At 34.5% G+C, this 21,178-nt stretch overlaps 1 protein-coding gene across 4 annotated transcripts in view; it reads left to right on the forward strand.

Moving 5' to 3' along the window:
• Positions 1–21,178, forward strand: part of LOC124164529 (diacylglycerol kinase theta) — a 239,081-nt gene that overhangs the window by 175,047 nt on the left and 42,856 nt on the right. For 2 of the 4 annotated variants that reach the window (XM_046541887.1, XM_046541886.1), the window contains exons 3-6: positions 1,446–1,548; positions 8,268–8,488; positions 9,963–10,125; positions 15,287–15,433. In XM_046541887.1, coding sequence (XP_046397843.1) covers positions 1,446–1,548; positions 8,268–8,488; positions 9,963–10,125; positions 15,287–15,433 — 634 coding nt within the window. The remainder of the gene's footprint in view (positions 1–1,445; positions 1,549–8,267; positions 8,489–9,962; positions 10,126–15,286; positions 15,434–21,178) is intronic. The other 2 variants (XM_046541888.1, XM_046541889.1) reach the window with 1 other exon arrangement.

Here is a 21,178-nt window from a genome sequence, read left to right on the forward strand (position 1 = left end):
GTCAAAAATAGTGGCTTATGATAAAAATCAGGTAAATAAATGCAAAGTATGTATTAGAGGTGGAAAATGTAGTTTTTAGCCTTAATTGCGTATCATCAGTTTATGTAATAGACCATAGGAAATTCCTTCCCTATTTCTATCATCTCATTCTCGTCACATGTATAGTGTACTAGTTCTTTGCCGCAGTGTTAAATATTAAAGCTGCTTGTATACCCCATCCACTTAAACTAACCTGTGGTATTTTTTGTGCGTGATTAGTCTATTGCTAAAGTGTTTGTGAATAAATTTGGTGACACTTGCTTGAAGGATGTCAAATTCTCAAGATAATGTCTAGTAAGTTGGTGATGGCATTGAAGGTGATGTAGTTGGAGGAGCAAGAGTTCAGGACAGGAAGTTGGAGAAGTGGAATGTGGAAGTTAGGAATTGGTAGATGTGTACAAGGCATGCTTTCCAGCTGAAGTTGAATGGAGTGGAGCATACATTCACTATCAAGCGTAGTTTCAACCTTCCTCATCTTCCTGTGCTTGTCATACTGATTTTAGAACAAGTTACTGATGACCTAATTCACTACAAAATTCACCACCTACTTCACTACAAAATGTGTAGCTTAGCATTCTTTTCACTCCGTTTCAATATTTTTCCCATTTTTATAGCCTTTGATTTCTTCTATACTGTTTATCATGCCTGATTCAAATCCTATTATGAATGTAGAATAACTCAGTTGATAGGAAATTTTGGCCTTTATTTTGGAAAAAAGGTTCACGATAGCAGTGAAAAAGCTACGTACAATAAATACATTTCTCTTGTACGCTTCGATTGTATCTTCATTTAAGTCTGATGCATACTTCCTGAGCTTTATTTTACTCTCTTATTACTTTTTATATGTAGGAGCAATTAGGAAGGTAAGGTTAAATTGGGATTTCATAGTTTGAAAACAGATATGTACTAGCAGATCTAATAAGTGAATTGACAGTGATAGGCCACTCCGGATTAAAGGCATTTAAAATCGATTTATGCAATGCAATACTAATTATTTTCAGGTAAATAACTCCTGTTCTCATCCATGCATGACTGTAGAGTGCATAAATATTGGTCTGTTTAATGCCTGTAGTTAACTGTGAATCAGATTCTAACTTGTCGGATTATAATTGTGTTATTGACATGTTTGGCTATAATTTCAATAAATAACATCCTTATCAGGATAAGATGGGTTCACGGCTACCATTTTACTTAAAACCAAATTCATTCTTTATGATTCAGTTTGGAAACACACATTTGAGACTTTCATTTTTTCTAATTGATGTGCAAATGCATAAATGTATTGCCTGAGTATCTTGCTTAGCTATTAATATATTGAGGTGTCTAGAAGGAATGAAGTTCATGGTAATTGAAATTATGATGTTAATATCAGTTTAATTTGTGTATTCTCTTTTTCATTTCAACAGAATCCTGTTGCCCACTGTTGGTCTGAGCAGACTCACCACAAACGCCGATTTTGTAATGTCTGTCGCAAGAGGCTTGAAGATAGTCTCTCCATTCACTGTGAGAGTAAGTAATGCTGCCAATGGTGACAATTCAAATTTTAGGTCCTGCTGTTATTTGAAATCCAAATGTTTGGGCAAATATGGTTTTTCAAAGCTTGTAAACCCTGTCATTTTTGTTGCCTCAATGTTAAAGCTGAGCTTTATTTGAAATGCTTGGTTTACAATGAAGGGAGTACATTTATGGGTATGGTGGGTCGAGGGTTTTAGTTCTAGGCAAAGGGTTTCTGGTGTAAATCCTTAGTGAATACAATGGAGACCCCCAAAGTGAGTCTTGGTGATATATTGTGGTTCAGGTCAAGGAACAGGACCCTCTATGCTCCCTTTCCAGTGGCTATGTCACTCACAGTGACATTGGAAAATTTTCATTTAAGTCCTGGCATCACACTTAGTGACATTAAAAAAAATATATTTTATAATAAAAAAATATTAGAGTAATAATTTTTCATGCTTAGATTCTTAAATAAACACTGCCTAATATAGAAGAGAATGTTTTGTATGCCAGTAATATACATATTTAGCAAATAATGAAGAATTTTAGTGGTTTCATAGACCTTGTGCATTATGTCTGTATTTTTCTGAGAAATAACCCGGAAATTTTCCAATGTAATTGGGCAGTTTGCATGGCATTACAAAGATTAATTAGTTCCTCTGTCTCTTGAGGGAAAGTTCTTGTTTGTGGGTGATTTTTTTAAAGAAAAGTGACCATGAGAGGGGATTTGCTTCATTTTCATTCTATAAATGGTCAAGGGCAAGGTGTATGACTCAAATGCACCTATGTATTGCAAAAATAATTGATGAACAGTGTCCTGTGTGGTAGCTGTCATGATTTGCACTAGTTTTACAACGCAAATATTAAGTTAAAGGATTGTCTGAGGAATAGCAATTTAAAGTGTAATTAACACAAGAGCAAGTGGTAAAGAAGAATGATGAAGGATAAGGAAAACCATTAAAAATGCTTCCATAATGCATTATGTTGAATATCCAAACTCTCTGGTGGAAATTAGGAACTTTAATTGTCATTTGCTGAAATGAAACAGCAGCTGGAAACCAGTGCTAGTGTCGGCTTTAAACAAAGGGGTGGAGGAAAGAAACATACAGAATCTGAATTTTATGAGAAAGAAGAATGGTTGAGAATGCAGGTAATGTCATGCAACTTGGTGTATGTGGATACAACCCTCCAGTAGGAGCAAAAGGAACCACAGAGAAGGATGGAAAGTAGAAACATGGAACAGGAGAGTGAAGAAGGCTCCTTGGATGGATTTGGAAGTGCTTGGAATGGGAATGCTAGAGGAAAGACATTTTGTCACCCCATTTAAAGTTTGCCAGCAATTCTATGATACAGTATGTGGTTAGGCTACAGGGAAAGGGAAAGTGTTGGCGTTCATTGTTTTTTCAGGAATTAGAACAAAGTAGTCAAACCAAAATATAGGAGTTTGGCATGACTAGCTCAAAATCTAATCTAACTCATGATTAACTTTGTGGCGTTCCATAATAAGTTTTCTTGGAATTTACACAATTACTTAAACATACCACTTCTTTTTTACAGAGTATGACCTGGGTTTTGATGAATTATAATCATCTTCAGGCACAAATTTTGATCTGTTTATCTTATTATTGTTACCTAGTTACTTGATGAATTTTAAAATGGACGCCAGAATAGGAGATAAGGATGGGTAAAGATACTCATTTATTAGAGTACTGTCCTGACTTTCAATAATTTTTACAATTTCTAACTGCTCCCTAGAGCCCAATTCACAGCGTCATTGGGAAATTTTAAAATATGCATTTTAAAATTGCTCCCATGGGAATTGCATATTAAGTGTTTAGCAAAATTTCTTTTTTCATCTTTGTTATTTTGTAAAGCCCTTAAATGTTCTTTCTTCTTGATTTCAAAACTTCTTCCTGTGTGCCCCACGCATAAACCATTGCAATCGCTGCATTTCAATGAATACACTCCACATCTATCCAATTGGTCTATCTGACCCTTACATTTAACAATCAGTCTGCTCAGAGTGGCATAAGGTTTAAAAGCCATGCAGAATTTGTCCTTGGGTATATGATGAGCCATTTTCAGAGAAAGTGCATTGAGGTACGTACATACATATCTTTACCCATCCTTTTCCCCTATTCTGGTGTCCGTTTTAAAATTCATCAAGTAACCAGGTGACAATAATAAGATAAACAGATCATAATTAGTGCCTGAAGATGATGATAATTCATCAAAACCCAGGTCGTGCTCTGTAAAAAAGAAGTGGTATAAGTAATTGTGTAATTTCCAAGAAAACTCATGACTAGCTCAGAATGAAAAAATGTTGTTTATTTACATTGGTACAAATGACTTCAGAAGTGCTTACTCTAATGATGATATTATTGGTTTCAAATAGCTTTTGGCTACAACAGCTAAAAATAAATTTCAATATACAAAATCATTCATTCTTCGTAAAGAGATGCCAGCACGAGATTTCAGTTACATATATGTATGTATAAATCGGGAAATGCAGTGGGTGTGCAAAATAAAATTGGCATGATATTAATCGACCCAAATTATTGGGTTATTGATTGGCATGTTGACTTCAATGAAGTGCATATTTGTCTAAATGAAGGTAAAGGGATTCAAAATTCTGGCAAATGTATTTTAAAACATCTTTCAAAACCCTACCTTGGTAGGTAACCAGTGATGGAAACAAGTGGTGGATGCAGTTATGGGAAAAAATACTAGGTTTTTTATAGTTTTGCGGGTCAATTGTATAAAATTGTAAATAAGGTCAGGGTTTTGAAATATGGAATGATTCATGTAATCCTTACTATTTTGCTGGCTTAAAGTCTTTACTTGATCATCGTGTTATGTCCGACAAGATTTTTTGGAAGATTTTGTACCCTTGGAAAAGAGACATGAAACTGTGCAAAAAATCCTCAGAGGTTAAATCATTTGCCTTGACCAGCATCCTGGTCAAGGTGAATGATTTTTTCCCCGTGGATTTTTCGCACAATTTTTGCATTGCTGGTGACTCCGTAAAGTTGTCACTGTGGCTAGTCCTGGTATACTGATAGATAGGGACAGGAAATTTTATAGAAGAGGATTATTATCATAAATAAACAGTGAAAAAGGATCCAGAAATGAGTTAGGCATGACTGAGAGATGATGTATGTTGAAATAAAAAAGAAGATGATGAAAATTAGGATGTAATTGCCTTGTACATAAGTGCCCTGATGAAGAGATATATGATGTCAATAATTTTATGCTAAGTATGTTCCCAAAGGCCAGGGAATATACTCTATTAAGAGAGTGGCTAATCTTCTATGATGTGAATGGATTACGAGCATGGTATTGATTCAGGTTGGGAAGGAACAGGAAACTGCAAATCCAGAAGGGCATAGATATAAAAAGGTCTAAATTCATTACATTTTCTGGGAAATTTAGTGCAGCAGTAGACAATACCCATTTTCAGGGAAACCTATTGCTAAAAAGGACTGTTCCTAATTGGTTCTTGTGTGTTTACCTTATAAGGGCATGTAAGAGGCGCACCTTTTTTCCCAGAAATTGCAGCTGAAAATGAGGGTGCGCCTCTTACACAAACTTCTTATCTCCCCCCTCCCCTTCACCGGTCACAAGTCTAAGGGGAACTGAGTGGCCTTGGTTTTCAGCGTGAGTCAGTCATCTGAAACCCTAGGTCAAAAACAAGCGGCAGGCAGGGGAGTTTATCCCTTAGTGACGTATTTTTAAAATGCTCCTGTTTGCTTTTCTTGTAAGCATCGTGCCGTCACGTCGCTACCTCAGAGGTGAACATGGAAAAGATCGCGTGGGGTTCCTCGCTCCGGAGGGTGCACTAAATTTACTACCACAAGTGGGTATCCCGTGGCATTTTTACTGCAAATTGTAATAGCATATCAAACATAGAGAAACGTGTAGTTTTGAAGGACATACCTGGTTAATAGTCAACACCTGTCTTGCCTAGTAATTTCCATTATGCTGAGGACCTGATTTTTCAAATTCATCTTCAGACGCTAGTATGAGGATTATTGCAACTAAAAATTATATTGATGTCAGAACCTGCGGTTTAAAAAATTTGAACGAGTGTGTACATTGTTGGACTAAATGGTGGATAGAAGAAATCAGAAATGTTTATAAGTGAAGAGTGCTGAAGGAGAGGTCGAGGGGAAGGAGCGCGCTCCCTCCATATTTCAAGCAACGAGGCTATGAGCAAAGGAGCAAGGGAAGAACACGTCCTATCTTGCATGTGACGTCATTGCCTTCAAAGTGAAGGGGCGAAGGCAATGTGATATACACAGTTTGCGTTGCCTGAAGTTTCCAGTCCGTCTCGTCTTGTTTGAATGCGCTTATGCTACACTTGTTTCTTCCGAAATTGTGCTGTTTGGACTTTGTTTTGCCTTAAAATTTCCCACGGCTGCATTTCTATTGCAATACTCCTGCAAGAGCTTATAAACAAAATTGTTCGTGAGCAGGACAAGCATCATAGAGCAATGGTGTACATGCAAAGAGAAGATCAGAACTCTTTCTACACCCTCTTATGGGATGTTGCATTCACGAAAGCATTGATTTAAAATTTTGGATTCAGATTCAATTTCTTCGACTAATTTGGATCCGAGTATAGGGTGAAGGACATTATCGGTGGATATTTGGATCCGAGGTATCCGATCTGACCATCCCTAGTAAGCATCATAAGGTTAAGACTACATCATACTTATGTCCGAACACCATACATATCGTGTAAATTTAGCTGAAAAAATATGGCTATTACCGCCGCAGTTATCAAAATTTCCTCTTTCAATTAATATTGAAAGAGGGACTTTTGATAACTGTCGAAAGTCCAGGCATACGTCTGCAACACCGCGCAGTAGGATAAAAAAATGCCGCAAAATTTTTTTTTCTTTAGCTTTGATGCTCAAAATAGGGGTGTGCCTCTTACACGCGCTTATACGGTATATTGCAAAATTTTTAGGATGGAAAGCTTATATAGATCATGAAATGAAGGAAGCATTTACTAGTTAATGAGAAATCTCAAGGGGAGCAAAATAAAAATACCAAAGAAATTGAAAAAATGATCCTAATTTTCGTCTGAAGATTTTCACTGCTTCTTTTATCTATGTTGGTGGTGGTTCTCGGGTACTGCTGTATAGAAAACATTTTCACTCAATGTTTCACTAAACGTTTCATTCCTTCCATTCTCTTGATAACGCTCCCAGTAGGAGGAGTGAAACGTTGAGTGAAAATGTTTTCTACACAGCAATACCCGAGAACCACCACCAACATAAAAAATGATCCTGCTCAATCATAGAATATGAATCAGTTGTGTGGGATCCAAATGTTATTGGACAAATCAAATCAATTAAAAAAGTACTAATAAAGATAGTTAGCAAGGCATATATGTATTCGCAATGTGTAATAGGGCTTAGAGTGTCAGTACAAGCTGTGCAGTCCATGGATATCTCTCAAATTTTGAAGAAAATGAAGTACATACTTTTTCACAAACTTGAAGGGGAAAAGCTTTGGGAAACTGGGGAGAAAAGGTTGAAAACCTTAACTGCATTGCTAGGAATGATTGCCAATAGTAGATGAAATGTTGATCACAGAATACCATGTCAAAAAGTTTCATTTTCAACAGGATGATGTTAGATTGGAATAGTTTTCTTGCTGAACTGTTAAAGTCCCGTCCTGAATAAATGGAAGTTTTTAAGAATATGTGCAAGAAGTGTATTTTTAATGTTATTTTTAGACCTATGAATCATTTTTATTCTAATCTTTGTCATTGCTCATAATTTATACATTTTATTCAGGTGATTAACAAAATCTCTTCTTTCACTTTTTTTTATCGATTATTGCCTCCTGGCAAGTAGAAAACTTGTATAAATTGTGGTTAATAATGTAATCTTTGACGTTCTGATGGAATAGCCTAATTCTACAGCGAGCTCTGCTCTCATGCATACAAACTACCCTTTGGATTAAAGCATTTTGCGAATTATAGTTATTGTGCTTGACTTCTGTGATAAATGCTTTAAACTAAATATTTGTCAATACATGACAGCAGATATACGTTGTAGTTATATTTTCTCATATTATTGAAGGAACTGCTGGGTTTAATAAAAGATTCATTATAAAAGTTAAATGAAAAGTGAGGCACTGCCAAGGTTAATGTCCAGGGAATTTTTCTTCAGAAAAAGTGACTAGAGGAATAGTTTATTCATTCCCTTAGAAACAGTGACCAGGAACAGGCATGAAATGTCAGGCAATAAACTCAATAAGTATGCATGGCATACCTGAAAAACGTCATCAGCAGTTGTAATGACCTGTGAAAGCTTCAATGAAAAAATTTATTCATTTAATGATTTTATAGTTTTCCTTACAATATATTTACAGGGAAAACTCAATTCATGCAAAATATATTAACAAACATGGGGATACACAGTCCCAGTCATGATAATGTATCAATTACATTGGATTTAGGCATTATAATCCATCAATAACATCAGAGCTTTACTTTTAGAAACTATGCAAACTCAATACCTCACTTCCTATGCTTGCAAAACTCAAAAATTCAGTATACCTGTGTCTATTTTGAAGTTATCTATGATACTAAACTACTTTTTAGCTATATCTTTCTTTTAGGAAAAGAGCTCTTAGATTTTATTGACTTTTTCAAGTTCAAAAATTGTTTGACAGAGGTATAAAAACTCATTCATCCCTCTCCTTATTTTTTTTGATAGTCTGCGACTATTTTGTTCATGTGGAGTGCCAAGATTTTGCGGTGCCAGATTGTAAGGAAAATGCCACGTACCTGCCAGGGAAAGAGGTTTCGTCGGTGGTGCACGAGCACCATTGGAGGGAGGGGAACCTCCCCTCGGGGGCCAAGTGTGCCCTCTGCAAGAAGACCTGTTGGTCGGGGGAGTGCCTTGCTGGGATGAGATGTGAATGGTGTGGTATGACCGTGAGTATCCTTCCTTGGTTATTTTATTTTGTGGATCCACTCCTTCAAACTGGAAAAATTGCACAGAACTGATTGTATTTGAAGTAATAGGGCAGGAAATGTGTATTATATATTATTGAAAAAAGTTTGACTCTGTATTTGTGATCATTTATGATAGGTTTCACCTAAGTTTCCATGCCATGCTTTCCATCTGTGGTGCCCATTCTAAAGAAATACTCATTGTTATTTTAAAAAATTCTGTTACTATTTGAAAAATCATGGATAATTTTTTGAGGGTTTATTTTTCTATTTAATTCATGTACAGTGGAACCTCGTTAAAGCGAGTACGGGTTATAGCGACACCCCCGCTATTACGAGAGATAGCCGATGCACCGTCAATTGACCCTATAATAAGCATGCTAAAAAATTCGTTTTTACGAGACCCTTTCGGTGTTGGCTCTCGCCATAGCGAGGGTTTCACCGCCGGAAGACTTTCATCAAGACTCCTTAACCTCTGTAATTGCTAGCGTCTGTTAGAAATGAAGTTAATGGAGTGCTCAGTCTCAAATTTATGTGGTAAACTGTCGTTCGATAAATATAATGATTGACGAAACAATGCTTTGCATGATTTTTATTCAGTGCGGCGCTTATAAATTGTTTGCATAGTTAGTCGTTATTTGAGTAAGGAAATTTAATGATGCAAAAAAACATTGCCTTTCGTCTGGATTTATGCTTACGTTTATCGGATAGATGTTTATCTGTCGCCGCACCACTCCTGTTCCTGTATATCTGTTCACAAGAGGTATATTGGCTATTATTTGCTCCACCTCCGGTAAAGCGACAATTCGCTATAGCGAGTGTTTATTAGTGCACCGTGGGGTGTCGTTATATCGAGGTTGCACTGTATTTATAAATTTTATTGATTTATTCAATTTTCTTGACCTCAACACAGACTTTGTTTACTGATTATCTTAAACTCTTTTACAATTGGATGTATTTTTTCTGTTTCCCTTAGTTTCCTAAAGTTATAAGTAGAACTATGTATGTATTAGACAGAATTTTTTACTGTGAGTCTTGCGGATCAAGCGCTATTATTAAAATTATTTTACTATGGCTCAATATTTCTTTTGTAAGAGTTAATTTTTTTTGTACATTTTAAATTAATTAAGAATGCGTAATTTTGTTTTTAATTTTTGTGGTGAGGTTGTTTGCTTGTTTAAAAAACTGAAATTCACCATCAATAATATCTCAAATTACATGTTTTGATTTCATTCTTCTGTACATCTTAGGTAATTTCTTTTCTTTCCTGGAACTCCATATAATATTTGTGCCAAAAATTGTAGGAAACATTACAAGAACACAATTTGGTTTTCATATGAACAAACTTCAGAAAAAAATTATACTGTACATACGTCCTTGTTAGAGTGATACCCGTAATCCTATGGAAATTTTAATGCCCCTTTAACTCATTAAAATGTTTTGTTTTTATTATCAGTGCCATTCTGTGTGTCGGAAGAACATCCCTCCTGAGTGTACTTTTGGCCAACTTGAACCTATCTACCTTCCTCCTCATGGAGTTAGCATACCCCGCACTGAGGTCCCCATGGAGGCCATTATCGGGGTTCAAGTACGAGGTCGTGACCCTGCTGCCATCTCTCGTAAGTGTTCTGCCATTGCTCACAACAATTCCTGTCTCCCCGTTGTCCTTTTTAAAGAGATAATTCAGGAGTATGGAAGTGCTCCTTAATATTTTGCAATTGCTCATTTTCCTATTTAGTTCTATCTTATGCCATCTTGATGAATTTGGGTCGTGATGTGGGTATGCGTCACAAAAATCATATAAACTTATATAAGGTGCACATTAACATTAAATTCCATCCCTCTTTTAATCATGGAAGTTAATGAAAAAAGTGGCTCATTTTAATCCTGCTTGCTCCTAAATGCTTCTCAGTCTGCATTGTGAAATGTCCCCAAGCTTGGCTAACAGTTTTTTAGCATAATCCATTTGCCAAATGGTAAATCTCCTGGAATTTATTGCACTATGCATTGGATGATGGATGAGTGGATAATCTAAAGGTGGTCTAGAATACTAGAATAAGAAAGTGTATTCTTAAATTATCTAACTGTGAAAATTGGTTTAAAAAATCCCATAAAAGTGAAAGTTTGCTGTGTGGAAAATTCTGGCACTTGTACAATTAGCTTTTTTTGTGTTTGGCATTTGAACTCCACTCTCAACCTCTCAACTTTTCATGCTGTGCCCTGCGCTGGATTTGAATTTCCCTTATATACTTTTTCCATTAAGCATCCTTAAGAGTTCTCTTACTCATTTGATCCTTTTTTGCTGAAGCCTTTTGTTTATTATATTTAAATCTCTGGTCATGGGTAAACTGCATAACCACTTTTGGTTATTTTCTTCCAACAGCGAAAAATTGAGGGTAACAAATATTCAGTGTGCTCTCAGTGCTTCAGCACGTGCAACTCTGTAGGGCCATCTGATGAGTGTAATGCATACTGTGTATTTTGCATACGGTGCATTTTAGTGCATAATTAACTTTGAATAAATCTCCCCTGCTTCTCCTTAACTGTTGCCATTAGTTTCGCCATGTAATCTTTTATTAGCCAATGACTCTCTAAGACCACTCAGCTCCTTAGGACTTTTGAGTAGGGTTAAAGGAAAAGGAATTTTTATGAGAAGTGGACCCTCATTTTTACGTGAAACTATTAGAAAAAAGTGTGCTTCTATATAAGTTTATATGATATTTGTCATTTGTTTATTCAGTGTTTTTCAGTCGACTGATAACTCATTACTTGTTTGAAATTTTTTAGCTCATGAATTTTGAAACCTGATATTTGATTCATAAATGTATATCCCGTTGTAAAGTAATCTCATTTTAACGTTTTTCTGAAATTAGTGTGATCAATGGATGGTTTTCATATGCATCATACAGTCATGGATGCATGTATATTCTCACATGATAAAGTTTTAATGAATTATTATCAATATCATATAGTTGGTTGGGTTAAGTTTGGCATACTATTGTTGGTAGTAATGTAATTGTGGTCGAGAAAATGGTTCAGTTGACAGAGGTGAAAGAAAGAAAGGTAGTTGAGAGAAGGCTGGAAAAGGGATTTGAGGAAGAGGAAAAGGCTATCTATTATACATTTCAGCCTTTTACCTTATTTTTGTAGTAAATTTGGCAATTGAGGGATTTTTCTAGTCAATACCCTAGATGTCACAAGGTTAAATCATCAAGTCAAAGAGATGGTAGTCTCATATCAATGCCAGAGCATGCTGTGAAATATAAAGGAATAAATTTTGGTGCGCTAGCTATGGCGTCCCAGGTAAAGCACTGGACATCCCCAAGTGCCTGCAAGATGACTGACAGAAAGGAACTAGCCTCTCTACTGTGAATGTGTGATATTGTCATGCCTGTGGCTTAGTCTGGCTTCATGCTCAACTATCTATACCAGCCTTGAGGGTTAATCACTGTGTGAGTGAGCCGTGGCATCAAGACAAAACTTTCCCATCTCCTTGATTTGTGTGAATAATTTCTCATTAAAAAAATGTTGTAACTATGCACTCCTAAGAATTTTCGGGGTACATTATGAAGAGAAAACATTCAAATTAATGTAATGCAGAATTACCATGACATGGCAATTGGATGCTGCAGTATTTACTTTCGTGAAAAATGGGATAGCTTTCTAGATTTTCAGGTAGTGAAATTATTGTTCTGTTTCATACTTTGAATGGGTTGGAGCTCCTTTGCTTTTGAATTAAATGTGAATTTCAAACATTGCTAATATTTCGTGTGTTTAGACTTTTTATCCAAGAAAAGTCAGTCATTATAGTGTTGTATGAATTTTTACCTCTTTTTATTCTTATTCCAATGACCAATAACATGGTTTTGCCAAGCTTTTTCTTCACCCAACATGATAACTATTTTTATTGCTATATTGTTAATTTTTAAATAGCCTTGAAATAGTCAATGGTGTTGTCAATCAATTGTATTTTTGATTGTTGACTATTTCATATTACCTCCTAATCACGATTAAAAGTAAATGTTATTTTTTATAAAGTGGTGCACCTGTATGAGCTTTCTTTTTCAGCCTAATAAATGATAAAAGATATTGTAGCACATGATGATAAAAATAAGCAAAAATACTTTGAAAGGCTAACAGTAAGATTTAACTCATATTATGTATCTTTCTGGTAAATGTTCTATGCAAATCGCTTCATAAAATTGATCCGTATGTCATATTAATTTTCATTGAATTTAAGTCCAGATTTCAGCTGTTGGTGAAAAAGTTTGGTTAATGATAGTTCAATGATTGAGCTGGCTTTTGGTTTTGGGGATAGGGATCAAAGGCAGTTGTATTCAATTATAAAATCTTGAATTATATGATTTAGGCTTTTGGTTGTTACTTAATATTTGTGGATTGTGCTTGGCATTCATCTAATCAAGGTGTATAATTCATCTGATAAAATATCTTTTTTCACTGATGAGTTTTCAGTTTAACTTTATTTGTGTCTTGGAAAGTGTTGTACTGACATGAGTAATTGCAGGAATCAAAGTAATTTTTCATTTACTTAAATATATATGTTCTTCTCAAGAGTTTCAATATTTGGTATTCATGTTAGCTTGAATGTAATTGGTCACTCAGTCATGCTGAGTATTTAAATGAAATTTTTTAGATGGCAAAAGAATAAATGTTTGCAATGTGAAATGATAGATTTCTCATGTAAATATTGGTTCAGGTGAAATTAGCCTTATATTCCTCTGTAAGACAGTTTCACTTCAGAACTTATTACTTTTGTAAGTCTTTAAGTTGTATTTCTTTCATATCTGCCATATAATTGTATTTTTAGAGGTGATGCTGCTCGTGTTTAGTCAAGAATTTCCTCTTCTTGTCAGAATTTTATGCACACTACATTGAAATTATGTATGCATGAAATTCCTAAATTGTTTTATTTTAGATTATTTTGTAGTCAAATTCAATTTAAGGGCTATTAATTCTTTGTATTTAGGCTTTTGGTCATGCAGAAATGTTTTTCAGAAAACTTACCCGTAAATGCATGGCAGTTATTTAGCAGTTAGGTTTATCAATGCTTTTTGAGAAGTAGTATGTGCATTCCTGTTCCCTTATTCGTATTGTGGCTATTGCTACACATTGCCAGCTTAAATTTGCATGTTAGTCTAACTCATCTTGCCATCAACTTAATTTTTCATGTTGAGTCAATGCTATACCTTGGAAGATCTCTGTTACAATACATTAATGTGTGCCAAAAGCCTTCATATCAATCTGTGATCTGAAACTATCTACTTATTTTTCTAAACCAACTGGTTAACATGAGCTTCCTAAAGTCATTCAGTATGTTAATTTCTCTTTCAATTTTGATTTTAAAATAGTTATGTTTGGCCATAATAATATGCAGCCAGGTTTGGATACAGTTACTTCAAATTGGATGAGTTTTTTAACTATTGGAACATTATATTTATATGTTAACAATTTGTTTTTATTGTTAACCATTTTATTACTCTTTGCATTTGTTTGGATTCTAAGTATTAGTAAAGAAATGATGTGCAATAATCACCTTATGTTGATAGGTATCTTTGATTCCTGGCTTGATTGAAGTTTAGTACTAATTGCACAAAAGTTAGTCTAACTTGAAAATAAGATTGTATCTTTATTGAAACTTAGAATTATGCAGAAATTTTGTTTTTTGATGCTTCAGAATTACCATACTATGTATCTGTTTTCTACCTTGTTTTTCTTGTTATTTGTTTGAAGTAATGGTTTCATTCATTATTTCCTGTTACCATAGTCATTTAAGTATATCGCAAATGCATAAAATTACTTATTGAAAAACTTCTGCATTAAAATTGAGAAGAGCACAAATGTATGTGGCCATTAATACTTATGTTACTTTCAATATTTTATGTATACATGTTAATTTGTCCCTTATTTATGTGCAATAAACTCTTGATAATTGGGGTCATCGTCATGATACTGCTAATGATCCCGGTAATTACTGGAAATCAATCTGTATATTCTGGAAAAGCAAGGTATTTTAAATCTTATCATCAAAGACTGTTATGTCCAGTTGTAAATTGCTGCTTACCATTCCATCTTCATTCCGAGGATGTAATAATCACTATGATTGGTGCACTAGTTTTGGCAAAATTTAAAAATAACTATAGGACTAACCTATGCTAAATGAAAATCCCCAAATTTTTATTTAGATGGGTTAGTTTAATCCATCATTGTCATTGTGCTTAATTATTGAGTAATTTGGGCAATTGGCTTATTATTTCAGTCCCAATTGACCAATAATTAATTTAAAATGAAATTTTATACCTTTAAGGTAATGTTTTCTTTTTTTTTCATACCTTATGGTAAATTTGAAATGTAATTTGACCCTTTGAGTTGCAATTGTTAGTTAAGTTACTTTCCATTTTTGCATTAAAGATTGAGTGTTTTGAATTAAATGATGCTAAATTATGGTTCAGGTTGTCAGAACATTTTGCTCTTTTTGTTGCCTTTTATGAATTTTGGAGTTTACCCTCCTCAGAGGTCCCATTTTATCAAGAGTTTACTTTATCTTTTCATTTATTCCCACCTCATTGATGTTCAGTCCTGAAGCATTCATTATCAATTCAAAGGCAATTTAGGCCATTCTCAATCATGCTGAAATAAGTAGTTTGTGGGGAAGAGAGAGAAAGAGGATGAAGAGTGTAGGGCTAGCTGTTCATAGCCCAGAGGTTGATAATTAGTAAACATTTATGATGGCTTTGGCCACCCACGCCTTGCTCCAACCAGCGGGCGACCTGGCTGTTTCAGGGGGGGCTGAGGCAAGAGGAGCTGTTGGAGGAGGGGGTCGGGTCTCAACCCTCGTGAGACGTCTGTCCCTAGTTCTTCCAAGAAGCTGCAAGGCCAGCTGCCATAACTCTCCCCCATATCTCAGAGGTACACGTCATGTCTCTGTGCGTGAAAGCCTCGCTCCAACCTACCACTAATTCATTCTTTTGAAGGATATTTTCAAATAAAAAAAGGTCGTGTATAGCATTTGAAATATTATTCAGACTATAACCTAAATAGGAGTGGGTTTAAAGGTTTTTAATTCTTTTCAATTCTGCTTTGCTTAGCTTTGGGAGTGCTAAAGTTTGTAGTTTTGGACCTAATGTTTTCGAAATTGCCATTAATCTTGAAAAATTGTAAACTAGGTGCATCCACAGTAAATTTTAATTTCAATTCACTATAATTTTTTATGGTTAACTGCTAAAGTGGTTGCTGCTAAGGGTATTTATACTTTCATGTTAGCCAGCATTTCACCAAGTCCCCTAACCCCTTACATTTTTCTTTTCTTTTCACTCCCCCAATCCTCCCCTTCCACATCTTCAAATTAATTAATTAGTGACCTTAGTATAGAAGATTTCTCTAACCATTTAGATGTTCATGTTTTGAAATCAAAGTCTAATGTGGAAAAGTAAGGCATACATTTTTTCAAGATTAGGCAGTTGAGCATCTCCCCTTGATATAAAAAATATGGGTCTCCCATTTCAAAACCAAGGCTTGGTCTGTGGGGCTAATTACTTTCAGTGCTCATTTAAATAATTGTGCAAGTAATAATTAATACCCGGTCATAGTCCCTTAAAAATTTACCTTCATCTATTAATTTGTAACATACTGGCTATATTTTTCATATGGTACTTAGTTTTCTTTAACAAACCTTGCATTCCCTCCAAATTTAATGCCTCTTGGAATTCACTAAAAGTCTTTTTGTAACTAATTTGTAGCTGTTAATATTTTGCTCTCCCTCTCATTTTTTTGGGTTACATGCAGATATCTTTTATCTTTTTTCTATTTTTTTAATACATCTTTTATTTTATCTCTCTGGACCATACTATTTCCATTTTTCCAGTAATACTTGATCCTTGATAGTAACAAAGGGGGTATGGTATTAATACAAGTTTCATATGATGTTCACCATATGATTATTTTTAACATCGGATTATCATAGAATATTTCTTATTTTATTTAAAGATGGATAATGGAAACAAAATGTCGTTATTCGGAGTCTGATGAGTTACATTAAAGCACAGAGTTGCTGATCACTCTCGTTCGTTAAATATATGCCTTAGGATAGTGAAGAAGATCTGTTAACTCTTTAATGTGACCTAATTGATGGCATTATTTGAAAAGTGACTGGTACTGCGCCTTAAAGGGATGTGCGATGCCTTGACAGTTGAAATCTGTTCTAGATATTTAAATGGAAATTTAAAAAAAAGTACCATGGAGGCATCATTTTATATTGCCCTTATGAAAGATAATTGTCCTCGGTTAATAAAAGCAGCAATATAAAAATAGGAGGACATCGATAATCAAGCAAACCAAATAAAATTTGGTTCACTTCTTCTCCCGGCTTCTCCTAGAAAAAGCGGACATATCATTAATCACAAAAATTCTGGTCACCGTGGCTCACAAATTATGTAAATTTGAAATATTTATGGAAATTATCTCTTAACATAAAAATCGATTTTTTTTCTCTTATATTCCATGTCTTTGATACTCAGTGGTTATCTTTCTCATTGCAATGCAATATACTTTGATAGGCTCGAAATTATGTCTAGTTTCTGGTGCCATTATATTACATAGTTTGATTACTTTGCATACTTGTTGTTTGCATAATTGTTTTACTAGTCATTTTAGCTATCTATGTTAAACGTTGCAATTTGATAGAAGAAGTGTGCTACCCTCTGGCAGGCAGTAAGAATTGTATTGAGTATCTTAGGCATCAGGAATATTACTGAAGGTTCCCTCCTTCTAATGTCACATGTTCCTACTTCACCTGCTACTGGATAGGGTAACATTTGTCTGTTGTAGGTACCCCATGTGATCAACATTAGGAATTTCAGTATCTTACAGCCTGCTGCTCCTTTCTTGTGATAACATAATAAATTTCCTCAATGACTGTATAAAAAGGGAATGAAGAATATATGAGGTCAAAAAGTAAATAATATATCTCACTCGGGAAAACCGAAAACAGTGCCTCGTGAAATAATGCACGCTTACTGAAAGAAACATAATCACATAATAATTTTTCACACCAAATACTTCAAATCAGCCTGTCACAATGCAGGGTTGCTAACATGACTATGTAATTTGAAGTGTGTTTTGTGTTAAGATTTAATATGTGATTTATAATTTTATTTTAATGGTGTATGAAGTTGAATATTATTTGTACATCAAATTATTATGGGGTGATTGGAATTGATAACAGAACAGGGGAATCAGTAGTCCTCTTGATATTTTGTTTGTTCAATTATTAACTAGTTTATTTCATTTGGTTAGTTAAGATTACATTAGTTAAGCTAGCGAATATTTGGACTGCTGTCTTTTTATGCATACCTCACCTGTATCGTGAGTGAGGATGGTGCAATTTGAGGTGTATATCTCTGACCCTTTTGAAGATGTAACTCCTTCATCATTTTTAATTAAATGTGAGGAACAAAGGCAGAGGATATCAGGATTAAAACTTGCTACTTACTTAGCCTTGAAAGCAATGCTGCTTGCATGAATTTGGGCGACTGGCATTTCATTGATTTTCATAATATGAACCTGCTCATTTATTGAAGTACCCCTGTAACAGCTAGCTTTAGCATTTTATATGAATTCATTGGCTACAATTCACACCATAGCATGTTATATAGGATGTTAGGCTTATGTTAGCTTTTCATGCTAATTACCTAGCCATCAGTTGCTTTGTTTTGTTTCCCAATTTTGGACTCACATGTGAGACAATTAGGTGATGTGGACTGGAGGGTAAGGTAATCCTTGTTATCTGTTACTATGAGAATCAAGTCTGTTTTTTCTTTCATTTATCCATTTTTTATTTCATTTTTTCTTCTTGAATTTTTTCTGATAAAATCAGTTACATGAAGTGTATCGGATGATCCATGCTTCTAGAAGAAGTATAATTTTTTCAGTGATTTTAATCAATTCTTGCATTCCTTTTTTTAAGAATTTTTTTGTCATTCCAAGAGCAGATATTTTTCGGTAATTCCTTCGTAACTTGAGGTCTCTAAGGCTGTCCGACTAGGGACCTCAAGTAATATAAAGTATTTATGCAGCTATTTGTTTCAATTTTCTTCTTCGATGCTGCAGCAATTATTTTGAACCTGAAACATATTTAGTGATATCTCATGGGAAACCCTCACTTAATGTGTTTGCTGCAGTTTCTAATTTTCAAGTTTTCAAAAAAGTTACCAATTCAATTGATGAATTTGCCCATAAATTTTGCTTGTGAAAGCTGGAGTGAGTCTTCATTTGGAATGAACTATGAAACTAAAGATCAGTACATTTTCTTATTCTCACTCTGCTGTTTATCTTCTCCTTTTATTCTCTGATTGGTTCAGTTCTCTCTTACCCTCTTGCATCTTCTGTTTACTGTGACTTGCATCTCACAACAAATCTCTCCCCTGTTTTCCCTTCCCCCAACTATTGTCTCCGTCTGGCGACCTGACTGGACACTATATGAAGTTCCACACTGGGATGTCCGGTCCAAAGTTGATGGTAGGGGAATGTCCATTACGGAATAAAGTATCAGAGATGTGGAATGCGCCTCTAAGAGAAAGAGAGCTAAGACATTGGCTGGCATATCATGAAGTAGTTTAGGAACTACTTATTAGCATAATTCTCTGTATGTTATGTACTCTGTTCTTTACTTCTATGGGCTAGAATTGAGATAAATTTGAAGTGACTTGAAATCAGAGGCTTTAGAACTGTGGTTTTAAGTCTCTTAAAGAATTTTTTCAATGGCCCTCTGGTAAAAAATATGTGAGCCATAGTAAAAGTAACCCTTTGATAATAGTTCTGAAATATTTATTTAAGGGCTCATGATCTATTTGTTAGATACTGATCGAAGGTATTTTTGAAAGTAATTTTATTATTTATTCACAAACGTGAGTGTTCAATCATCTTCACTTTAGGAATATTCTGTAAAAGTATTACTTTCCCTAATTTTCTTTTAATCATTCAACTTGGATCTCTTTCTCTTAACTCTCTGTCATGATGCTCTGGGTCCAATGATAAAGACACTGAAGTCCCTTAGCTTTTCAATGCTGTATCAAAAGTGCTGTTAAATGTCAAATATCGCTACCGAGCAGCTATAATTAAAGTAATCAATTCATTGGATCCAAAGTGCTTGAATGTGTAGAATAGCTTCGGTGTCATAATTGTCGTAAACAGCCATAACTGTTTGTCGTTGTGAATTTTCTTTATGTGAATGTCTTTGCTGCATAAAGCTGTAAATGCTGAAATGATATCACATAGATTCAACCTATTGCAATTTACAAAATTGCAATTAAGTTTCTGTATGATTTATTTCATTTTAAAAATTGGAAATCATCAGTATAATGTATTGTATCAATTTCAACTTCTCGGAACTGTTCATTTAGGGGATGGGAGTTACCTCATCGTTTCACATAAAAAATATATTTTTCAACTCTTGTTTCATAAAAGATCACATCAGTGGACTACATATTGATGTTAGGAGATTTACCATTAGATATCAGTACCCAATGAAGCCCACCAGGTAATACCTAGAATAAACATAGAGTGGGAATGGTGGCTGCTTAATAGGTGAAAACTGTGGCCAAGATTGAAGCCAAAGTGAGATAAAACATAAAGTTGCCTATATATTGTCAGAAAATGGAATAAGTAAATTTAAAACTTAAAATTAATTTTATACTAATCCTGATACATCTCCTTTTTTTTAGTGCTAAAGTTACTGAAAATTAAATTTTCAATTGAAATTAACTGAAATTATTAATAAAGGTTGTGGGCGTGGTTATGTGGATATCCTTTTTTGTTGGATATTCTGAATTAATTGCAACTTGGCTGTTTCTATTCTAAGTTTTATTATTACAGACCATGGTTTATTAAATAGAGGCAAATGAGCTCTTTATAAAGTCACTACCTCCTCCACCACTTGAATTGACAATGTTTAGTGCTCATTTTTCTTGAATTTTACCTTGATAAGGCTATTCTTTGTCAAAATTATGGTCATTAATAATAAATCCTAATGTGGAAACAGCTGAATCGCAACTTCTTCAGACTTTCAAGCTACATTTAAACCTAAATTGTTAAAAATTAAACTTTACTATTGATGAAATCAGTTGATCAGTAATTTTCTCTGGAAACGTTAGACCAGGAGGGACGGTAAATCTCCACAAGATACTGTTGGTCATTTCAATCTTGGCTACATGCGCAGCAGCCTAAAATCACTTTCCTGTCCATACTCTAAGGGTCATACATTGAAGTTCAGCGTGAGGAATTACCAACTTTCTCCCTCTTCTTATGGAGAAAAATGTTAAAGTTCTGTTTAAGGAACATTTATATTCATTTTAATGACCTTTGAGTCATAGACTTGAGAAAAATGCGGAAACATAATGGAAGTCTTCCTGCATCTTAACTTTGTACCTCATCCTGTCTTCAGTCGTAAAATAATTTTATACAACATCAAATGGTTTTATTGTTGCATTCTACGAGATGTGATTTTATTGTAGTATCATGTACTCTATTTTTTTATTTTTTCTTAATGATTGACGAAGTCATTAGTTATGTAAGTTTTACTAACACATTTTAACCTTTAAGTAACACGATCGATGAAGAAACATATTGAGGAATGGGGGAATCCTTTCATCATCAACA

Source organism: Ischnura elegans, chromosome 8 (genome assembly GCF_921293095.1).
Source record: "Ischnura elegans chromosome 8, ioIscEleg1.1, whole genome shotgun sequence".
Lineage (NCBI taxonomy): Eukaryota > Metazoa > Arthropoda > Insecta > Odonata > Coenagrionidae > Ischnura > Ischnura elegans.